General features: G+C 37.6%; 2 protein-coding genes across 2 annotated transcripts; one reads left to right on the top strand and one right to left on the bottom strand.

Moving 5' to 3' along the window:
- Positions 1-3759: 3759 nt before the first annotated feature.
- LOC122519007 (piggyBac transposable element-derived protein 4-like) lies at positions 3760-6624 on the bottom strand. Its single transcript, XM_043638171.1, has 3 exons — positions 6376-6624; positions 5510-5522; positions 3760-5372 (listed from the first exon to the last, which is right to left on the bottom strand). The coding sequence occupies exons 1-3, from the start codon at positions 6622-6624 to the stop codon at positions 3796-3798; spliced, it is 1839 nt and encodes a 612-aa protein (XP_043494106.1). The 3' UTR covers positions 3760-3795.
- A 4042-nt stretch (positions 6625-10666) lies between these two features.
- Positions 10667-11389, top strand: LOC122519006. The gene has a single exon (XM_043638170.1). The coding sequence runs from the start codon at positions 10667-10669 to the stop codon at positions 11387-11389; it is 723 nt and encodes a 240-aa protein (XP_043494105.1).
- Positions 11390-11398: the final 9 nt, after the last annotated feature.

The following is an 11398-nucleotide window of genomic DNA, read 5'->3' as shown; positions in this document are numbered from 1 at the left end:
TTCATTTTCTCTATCGAAATGATCGAAAGATAAATTCGAGTATGATTTTTCTTTTGATTGTAAGATTTCTCTAACACACGTGCAGAGGGTGACTCGTAATAGTAATAATACTCGTAATAGTAATACACGAATAATCTAGCTTCGTAGATTTTCTTTTCTACTAAATTTCTACGACTACGACGCACTAAGCTTTTTCTCGAGAACTAACGTTGGGATACTCGTACGAAAGTCACGATAGAACGTAACGTGGACAAGTAGATTCTAACGATACCATGGAAGCAAAAATTTCAGAATAGCTTCCGGCTATTTTCATGTGTATGTAAATATAAAAATATCGTGTAACATTATGAAAATAAAAGTAATCGATAAAATTCCGTTCTTCTTTGTATTATTCATAGAACAAATTTACCAAAATTTTACCATTTATTCTTTTTTTTTCATTGATTTAATGAATTTAATGTATTATTAGTATTATTAGTCTATTGTTAGTTTAGTAGTCAACATATGTTCATTATAAATCAATTCGTTGTTTCAATATCGTATTAGTACTGCATTAGATATCTATTCAAATATTGAATTTGGGAGAAACTTTTTCGTATTTTCCCGATAGGAAGTTTTGCTATCGCATAATTCTGGTAATATTAATCGGATCTGGTAATAAATGAATGAATTTGAAAGGTGACATAGCATAAAGTAATTAACTTCAAAAATAAAAAACAAAAAAGTTGTGTTATTCATTTATTAGATAAAAAGTTATTGTCACTTGAAAATGAGTGAATATAAAGAAGAAATTCGATCTTTCTTGAAATTTTTGTACAAAAAGAAAAAACTGATGCAGTTACTGACATGATGCTGTTTTTTTTCTGTTTTTTACAAAACAACAAAGCACAGCTAATTACTATAACTAAGGTCAGAGTGAAGGCGTGAGGGCAAAGCCCTCCTAGTTTTCATAGGGACCAGAGATTCTGTCGTGGAGGGGATTGTCCTTTCTCCACCCTTTTGGCGCAAGCCAACCCAAGCCTTCCTGATGCACCACAGCTTCTAGAACATTCTTGTGAAGGCTCACATATTTTCATTAACATTACGTAGATAATTAATACAGTTTCTTAAAATCTAAGTCTTATTTAATATTTCCTTTACATATTTCCATCGTTATCCTTATAACATGCAGTCATTTTCCTTCCTTTAACATTCGAATCTTATTTAATTAATTTCGACGATATTCATATAATAATCCTTTTTTAATTATTCATTAATAATATTTCTATAATTCCTTTTTCATTTATTCTTTCGTCGTACGAGTATACATAGAAGATTCGTATTTCAGCAATTGTTTTAGTATTTCTGTGCTTCGAGGATTCAAGTCTAAGATATTTGAGGATCTTCCATATTTTTCCATTAAAATCATTCGAGAAAGTTCTACGCATTTCTTTTAGTTCATAATTGTTTAAGTTTAGTCTATCGGTCGGGTGACGATTAGTTTTAGTTTAATATTTATGTCTTTCATGGCGAGGATTCTAACAGAGATTTCTTTATTAAGTGAATGGCAATGTATTCATGGCGACAATGGGGTCCCGGAGACAATAGGAGAACGTTGGTCCTTTCGATCTTAGATTTCACGTTCTCCGATCCTCCTGGCCACGCGGCCTACGGTATTTTATGATTAGCACGTGTTTACGAACAAGGGTTGATGGTAGGGGGCAGGCACATGGCTTATCGAATTTTTGGGCATTTTCCAATGATTTATCGTGGTTGCTTTTGTATCGTTAGAAGACATATGTTTTAATAAAATCAACTAGGTTTCGAGAACAATTGTTACGTGCATTTTATAAATTGGTTATGATAAGTTAATCCTTTATCAATACTACTGTTGTAATTGTTTTCGGTACTTACTACTAAAAATGGTTTCGGTTGAAATTTATATAAATCACTGTAATAATGTCTCTGTTAGTTAATATTATTCTACTGTGGAAAAATTGAAGAAGATATGCGTGGCGGGATGTCACAATATTGTATAAGTATATAAAACAGATTTGAAAAAAGAAAGTAAAGTAATAACTTTTATTAAGATTCGATTTAAATATATAAGACAATTTTAGATCACGTTCGAGTTCTGGTATCGATAATATTCAACAAAAAAAAATCATTGAACCGAAGTCAAACTTTTTTATCAATCGATAAACACTTCGTGATAAAACCTTTAGCGAGGATTGTTAAATCATTTATTACGTATTTACGTAAAAATAACAGAGAAATATGTTATCTAATTTTAGTAACGGAGTAAAGAAGATTTTATAGAAAGAACAATTAATTAGGAAGCTAACCAATTAATTAGTATATCCAAATAATATTAATATACATAGACACGTATGGCAGAAGAAGGACAGATAGATAGAATTAAGATTTCCATAAACTTGAGCTGTATCTTGGAAGTTGGTATGTGTACCAATATATATATATAATGTCTTATTTATTGTGCAGGTTATGGGTAGATAATAGGTAGAATTGTTTCTCTGTAATAACAAAGATTTTATTTTATTTTGAACAAAATAATAATGTAGCAACTTAGACTAATTATTTATCCTACCTGTAATAACAAAGAAACAACATTCAATGCTAATATCTACACCGTTGTTTCTTGATTAATTTTCTTACATATATCTCTTAATCTCTGTATCTTTTCACTCCTGCTTTCTTTGTAGCACTAACGCCACCTGTTTTATTCCCTAACCTATTTACGCGCTAAATTCAATATAGCTCAAATTACTGTCCTTACATATATATATATGTAAAATACATAGTACTTTTTGAATCATCCCGCGCACTTGCGTAGCGTGGGTAAGGTAGATTGTTACATTACTTAATAACTTGAAGTTAATTAGAAATGGATAGATCATGATGACGAAGCAGTGACATGTTAATTATCATAGTTACGAATTAAATTGTTAAAAATTTGTAATTAGAGAAGGGGCGTTGTGAATAATTGACATTTAATGTCGTTTCTCTTTTTACAGGTGAGTTAAATAAAATAAAATAATAAATATTTGTAAAATAGTCATTTTCACAGTAAATTAAATTCCTCTTTTTACATGTGAGAAACTCAGATTTGTGATTATTCAATCCTGATTCTAATAATTATTGATAACAAACCTTATAAAACGACATTATCGTCAAATACCCAATCATGGATAAACTTAAATTTGAATTCGAAGTGAAAGGGGCAGAGGACGGAAAAGCTAATAAAATTTTTCTAACCTCAATTACGACACAAGAAAATAAATGTTACATAATACCACTAGAATATCAGAGTATGAATCTACACAACATTCTTGAAAGAACGAAGGATTATGCTAGAATAAGAAACACTCTTAGAAAAAGACACCAAAAAGGAGTGTGTGGATAACTTTATCTGAAGATTTGAAACTAATATACCTGGATGAGGAAGAAAATCTTATTTTCGATGAGTTTTATTTAGAAGTGTTTGTAGAATATAAGACTGTAAGCGTTTCGATATTAACCCATTTGCATCATCGCTCTACTTAGGCCGCCGCGCCTGAACATCAGAGCCGAACGACAGACGACTGTCGCGTATCACCGCGCGCTGTCGGGCATGTGGGTGTGAAACCGACAATGAGAAAAATTTATGAATTTTGTCAAAAATACAGTGTCTAAAACAACTAATACGCAATAGTTTACATCAAACATTTTATTTTATTTTTTTTACACAAACGGAGAAACAAATATTTTTTATAAATGAAATAAAATTATTTATAATGCAACGAAAATTTAATTAAATTATTTTTCGTGATATTCTTTGAAGTGATCAATACATAATGCTACCTTACAAATATGGCATTGAAACACTGTCTCTCTTCGAATACCCTTAGATACGCATACAACACATCGTTTTGACGTTTTGTTACCTTTTGCCAAGGTTTGAGGTATTCGTATAGGAAAATGCCTGCCAGTATACCGCGATATAGAATCATTGATAGGTGCGTTATTTATTTTTATATTAGGCAAATATTTGTTAATAATTTCCTCAGCTAATAGCTGTTTATAAACGTGAAATGACCGATCTTTTTTATGACCTTTAAAAATTACATAACTGTTTAACAACATCATGTCGACAAAATAAAAAAATATTTTCTTATAGGCTTTTTTATTTCTTCGCATGGTGTGAAATTTACTTAGCATTTGGTCGCCTACATCAACTCCACCCATATACTGATTATAATCTCGCACTGCGGTTGGTTTTAAACTTTTTTGTCCGGTATATCGGTTTATTTTTCCAGTTTCAGCAAATTCTAAGCCATGCATAGTCGTTAGTAAAACGACATCTTTTTTATCTTTCCATTTTATTGCCGCCATCTCTCTTGTAGAAAACACAATAGCTTCTCCCCTTTGCAATTGTTGTGATTTTAATTCCTGAGGCATTTCTTTCCTATTAATTCTCGCGGTTCCACATACATTCGTTTTCATACTGTATAATTCTCGATATAAGATCGGTGAACTGTACCAATTGTCTATAAATAAGCAGTATCCTTTGTTCAATAACTGACTTTCTTTCAATAAATTCATTACAACGTTTCTACTAGCAGATCCAGTAACGGTTTTATCTTTTCCTACATATATTTTAAAATTATGTATGTATCTCGATTGCGAATCACACAGTTTGTAAAACTTTATGCCAAATCTCGCTCGTTTTGTTCTAATAAATTGTATGTAATGCAAGCGACTTCTACATGACATTAATGACTCATCAATCGAAATGTTTTTATTTGGTACATACATGCGGATGAAAGTATTTTTTACTATTTCAGAAACTTCTCGAATTTTTACAAGTGGGTCCTTAGATGTAATAATACTAGAAAAATGTAAATTGTTGGCGATTGACGTAAATCGGGTACGGGTCATAATATTTTTAAAATATGGTGTTTCTAAGCTTTTATCGGTACTCCAATAGCTCTGAATCGTGGGCTTACAAACTAAGCTCATTAGAATGTTTACAGCAATAAATATTTTTAGTTCATCGTCTGCAAGAGGTATAAAATTTTCATCGGTTGCACCATATTTATTTGTTTCTGTAATTACTTTTGTAACTAATTCTTGGTTAAAGAATAATTCAAAGATTTCCCTTCTTGACCGATTTTGTGTATCTACGGTTGCACCAACAACACTAGAAAACCCGTGTATAATGGGCGTAGGATTCTTAGCTTTCCACACGAAACCTTCATTTGTAAAATTGCCGCACTGTTCAACTTCATCACTCGAGCTGTCATCACTTGATGAAATCATATGGACACGTTTTCGAGTGGGTCCAATCTCAGTACTTGAATCCGAATCAAGACTTTCGAAATCCATTGGGGCAACTATATTTTAGTTTAAATAATAAAATTAGATGGTTTTTTAAACTTGGACTTGTTACACTTAAATACTCACGAAAGATTCTCAGGAATCAACAGATTATCGCGAAAAAGGAAAACTTGTTTACAATAAACTGATGTACGTATAGAATAAACCTATAAAATGCTATCACAAGCGATTAATATGGTCTGCCACATCTAAAGAGTACTTAGCAACTGACAATAAGAAACAGTCGCGGGTTCGCGGATTATTCCGCGCTTGGTGATAGTAGACAGTCGCAGGTATGCGGAATATTCCGCGCATGGTGATAGTAGACAATCGCGGCTCGCGGAATATTCCGCGCTTGGTGATAAGAGACAGTCGCGGCTCGCGGAATATTCCGCGCTTGGTGATAAGAGACAGTCGCGGCTCGCGGAATATTCCGCGCATTGATGCAAATGGGTTAATGTCGTGAGTTCGGTTATTTCGACGCATGAATGAGTGAGATAGGGAAGGATAGATAAATCAATTAACACAATTTTACGCGGTATGAAACACTTGCTTTGGCATAAAAACTCTCACGAAGTTGAGAGAAAAGCCGGGGCAAGCTATGACTTTATTTAATCCTATAATACAGTAAATAGTAGTCTCTTATTTCTTCTCTGACTAGAGAACTCTCTTACCTTCGTCTCCACTACAAATATGTAACTTATCGTAGCCTACTTAGATGCGTTATCCGGTCTTCAAAACACGTTAATCTCGCTGCCAACACCTTCCACGTGGGGTAGCCTTTTCCTTCACAAATTTACCTCGGCAGGTCGACTGGTAAACACTGTAATAGGCACCGTTACTGTCGGTGACAAGCGTAGTTGTGCCCTTTGCACAACTCCTTCAAAGCGAAGTAACAGTGCGGTCGTGTGCTAGCACGACCCCATCGAACTTAATAATGAGGGCGGTTGAGTCTATGCAAAACCCCTTCTACTTGGCCAAGTGCATGGTTGTGTCTATGCACAACCCTTTCAAACTTACCAGTCGACAACTCGAAAGAACGCCACAAGAAACAGCTCTTACTTCAAAGAAACCAATATGGCGCCACTGTACCTTATCAGCAAACGAAAAGTCCTTTTCAATATCCAGAATCGGTCTCTCGCTTGCGCTCTCGAGCCAGGGCCTACGCACCCATCTTCCCTCTCCCAAGTACCTCAAGACCCACGCGCACGTACCTTGCCGGCTAAAGGCGGTCCTACATGTATCTCTAATGCCCCCTCGCGCCCTCATAACTCAACTAAGGCAACCGTACCCGATCCTATTTAGAATGTAATTCTAACCAATGTAATATCCCAACGCCGTCGCTATCTAACCTATTCGGCGCGCAATACGAATTGGTCAAATTCCCTAATTTCACCGAACATCCCGCCCGCCTTCGTCAAACTGACGAACCAAAACTAGCTGTTCTCCAATGAGTATCTTACGTGGGAGTATCTCTGTTACTCTGCATAAGGACTATTTTGAGGGGGGTATCGGTCGTCGCGCACTGACACAAGCTGACCTACTGTGGTGATCTCGTAAGGATCCCTCCATTTTTCTCGACATTACAAGTGCACCAAACACTCGCTTGACCAACGTTTCCAGAAATTGTTTCTAATGCGTTGAAGAAGTTGAAATCTACTTAACCGTTTCTCAGGCAATTTTGGTAAATCGGCATCCTGAATCAAAGTAGAAACTCCCTCATTGGGAAAATGAGAAGGAGTGAGCTCCCGCCGATCGTCGGTTTCCGAGCTTAGCGGCCATAGAGGACGAGAATTGAGACAAGCATCGATTTCCACGAGAGCTGTGGATAACTCCTCAAAGGTGAGCGTATGCTCCCCTATGACTCTCTTTAAATGGTGCTTTACTGATTTGACTCCAGCTTCCCACAACCCACCATAATGTGGAGCACTGGTTGGGATGAACTTCCAGTTCGTTCCATCGTTGGCAAGAAGAAATGTCACTTTCTGATAAAACTCCGAAGCACGGTTGAACATAATCCTAAGCTCTTTATCAGCTCCTTGGAAATTAGTAACATTGTCACTATAAAGAGTCTGAGAAATACCTCGTCTACCTACAAATCGACGATACGCGGCTATGACGGAATCAGAGGTTAAGTCGCTAACAAGCTCGAATAGCCGATTTAACTAGCCGGTTTCTGCTTAATATCCAACTTGGGACATCAGATAACTCGAGGTCAAGGTTGGACCTCCATGGAGACACTGGTGGTGTGCATGTCGCACAAACAATTGACTAAGGTATGAATTCTGGGGCAAAATTGGCGGATGTTTCCGATCGAAAGCTAAGTAAGAACTGGCCAAACGACCTCCTACTCGTAATAGACCGTCATCCTCATTCAAGAAGGGATTTAACTTAGTAAGGCAGTTGCCTTTCGGCAATCTCTTGCCTGCCGTCAGGATTCCTATCTCCGTCGCGAACACTATTGCCTGAACTAAACGAAAGACCATCACTCGAGCGTCAGATATCTCAACACTGATAATAAAATGAGGTAAAGAACTTGTATCTACTGGTTGACGATTTCTTACCCGGAGAATTGGGCGCCTGCAGTATGCAAAAAGATCTTAGAAGTTTAGTTAAGGAAGAGAATCGAGTCAGGATCTCGGGCTCATTTAAGCTATGACGGACATGGTGCACTCAAACGGCTTCGTTCGAGTGCGACCACTGGACGGAGGACATGGAAAGCCATGCCGGGCCCTGCCCCCAAAGAGCGCTCCTAGCTAACTCATCCGGTAGAACACCTTGCGATGCCAAATCGACAGGATTTTTCTTAGTCGGAACATGGGACTACGTTGCTGAAGGCAGTTGAATCTAAATGAGCGAAACGCGATTGGCGACAAAGGTTTTCCAATGGCACGGCTGCTTACGAAGCCAATTAAGCACGATTTGACTATCTGACCAGGCAAAATTGGACATCTCTGAAGAAGGTCCAGGCTAGTTAGATGAAGAATAAGCTTAACAAGAAGAGCCGCTCAGCAAAGTTCTAGATTAGGAATACTTACAGTCTTAACAGGAGCTACCTTTGATTTAGAAGCTAACAACGACACGCGAAACTTCCCATGACCCTCGTCAATACGCAAATATACTGCTGCGGCGTACGCACGCGCAGAGGCATCCGCGAAACCGTGTATCTGGCAAAATGATTCCGCGGTACTCCCTAGCTACCTCCTTACAGATAAACCCGGTAATGTAACTAACCCTTGACAATACCTATACCAACGTTCACGGATTTCCGACGGTAATGGCGCGTTCCAATCACATTTCAACAACCACATGTCCTGCATCAATATCTTGGCGACAACGGTAACAGGTGAAATCCATCCTAAGGGGTCGAATAACCCCGCGATATTTGATAAAACCGATCTTCTAGTATGGGCGGCAGCCATGTCAGCCATACTAGCAGCATCGAACTTAAATTCGTCATGTTCCGGAACCCAGCGCACGCATAGTATTTTAATCGTTCGATCATTCTCGATCGAACTCCGCGACCTGTCTTACTGAATCTGGAAGTACTTCTGGATAATTCGCAGCCGACTTATCTAGCTGGATACCAGCAGAAACTAATAGCTCAACAAATTCAATCCTTTTTCTAATCTAAAACTATTACCGAACACGCCCACCAGTCCCTTCCGTCGCCTATTTATACTCAACATCCCCTCCATCGTCTCCCGTTGTTTCTCGTCATTCCTTCCGGAAACTTCCCGATAATTCCTAATCACGCATAAAGGCTATTCCTGCATTCCAACATCACATCAGGAGATAACCCTGCCACTTTGCGCCATGCTACTGTACGTACCAGTTGAGATAGAACGATCATTCTTTTCCAACATTATCCTTAATTCTTCTTTTAATTGTGAATAAGATGTTATCATTGACTGGAGTGACTTTCCTCCTACTACTTGTTTTGTCCCTTCTGCCAGATGATCAAAGAATGCGTCGCTAAATTTTCTTTTTACTCTTCCACTGAAGCATGGCAGTGACGTCATCTGTGTGTAAGAGGATGTGAGTAACCCAGTCTGATTTGCTTGTGAAAGTTTACAACACGAGAATTATACTAAAGACGTTTAAGAGAAAAAATCGAACTGAACCCAGCTGATAATCGTGACGAAGTAAACACTATATGGCTGAAACTAAAAACAAACATAAAAAGCGCGGCCATAGAGGCATTGGGAACCAAGAAATGTAAAAAACGAGGCGTCGCAAAAAATAAAACTCCATGATTCTGCGAAGAGATAAAAGAACAATGTAAGAAGAAGAAACAAGCCTACCTTAAATATCTAACAACTAGAACAGCCGAGTCTTACAACGCATACAAAAACATCAGGAACGAAACTGGTACGCTAGTTAGAAGAATGAAGGACATGCACTGGGAAAAGTTCTCAAAACAACTAGGGAAGGACTTTTACGGTCTCCAAAAACAAATGTGGAGATTCATTAGAAACCAGAAGAAAGAAATTACGGAATTAATACCAGTAAGCCAAATTGATAAGGAAACATGGACCGCATATCTAAAAGACCTATACAAGGATGACCAACCTAACACAACACAAGGTGTCCCAGATATCATGATAAATAATAACATCTCTATCGACGAAGCTGACATGAGAAAAGCACTATATGGATTAAAAAACAGGAAGAGCCCTGGTCAAAACGGCATCGCAAATGAACTCCTCAAATACGGTGGAGAAAGATTGCTTCAGGAGTTGACTATTCTCACACAAAGGATCCTCGAACAACAAAAAATTCCGGACGAATGGAGAACAAGCATAATGATTTTACTCTTTAAAAAAGGAGATAAAAAACAGCCCGGGAACTATAGAGGAATAAATCTGCTATGCACTACCTTGAAATTAGTCACCAAAGTAATCTCAAATCTTATCAGTGAAAGGATAACACTAGCTGACGAGCAACAAGGGTTCAAACCTGGACGATCATGTACAATGCAGCATTCGTCGTCAGACAAATAACGGAAAAGTCGATAGAATATAATAAACCGGCGTTCTTCTGCTTTATAGACCTAAAAAAAGCGTTCGATAGGATACGACTAACTGATGTAGTTCATTTCCTCTATAACAGACAAATACCAAACAACATCATAAAAACAATAGAAGATATATACCAGAACAACAACATACAGGCAAAGATAGATAACGAACTAACAGAAACCATAACACTGGGAAGAGGCATTAGACAGGGAGACTCACTGAGCCCGCTACTATTCAATATTATCATGGATGAAATTATAAAAAAAGTCTGTAAACAGAGAGGTTATAGGATGGGAGATAAAGAACTGAAAATCATATGCTATTCAGACGACGCAGTTTTAATAGCGGAAAATGAAGACGATCTGCAGAGACTTCTACATGAGTTCAACACAATGGCTCAATCTCTTGGGATGGTAATATCTACATCCAAAACTAAGTGCATGACCACATCCAAGATACCCCTTAGATGTAAATTGGTGGTTGATGGAAGCATTATACAACAAGTGATGAAGTTTGACTACTTAAGCATAGAAATTTCCAGCTTTGGTGAAATAGAAACGGAAGTAAGAACACAAGTGGTTAAGGCAACAAGAGCTGCGGCACAACTCAATGACACCATATTCCGCAACAAACATCTCAGAATAGACACAAAAAGCCGTATTTACAAGGCCACTATAAGATCCATACTAACATATGCGGCAGAAACAAGACCCGAGACATCTAAAACCCGCCAGATGATGGAGGCAGCGGAAATGAAAATAATCCGGAGAATAACCGAAAAATCTCTATGGGATAGACAAAGAAGTGAAGCCCTCAGAAGAACATGCCAAATCGACAACATCAATGATTGGGTATTGGGGAGGAAAATTCAGTGGAACGATCACATAACCCGAATGACAGGGGACCGAATTGTGAAGATCGCTAGGGATAGATCACCACTAGGGAAACGAAGCCCAGGAAGACCACGAAAACGATGGGCGGACAATATACCTACAAGAAGCGAGTTGCGATGAAGAACAGGC

Source organism: Polistes fuscatus, unplaced genomic scaffold, assembly GCF_010416935.1.
Source record: "Polistes fuscatus isolate 324 unplaced genomic scaffold, CU_Pfus_HIC Scaffold28, whole genome shotgun sequence".
Lineage (NCBI taxonomy): Eukaryota > Metazoa > Arthropoda > Insecta > Hymenoptera > Vespidae > Polistes > Polistes fuscatus.
The sequence above is the reverse complement of the archived record's forward strand: the minus strand, read 5'-3'. Positions and strand labels throughout refer to the sequence as shown.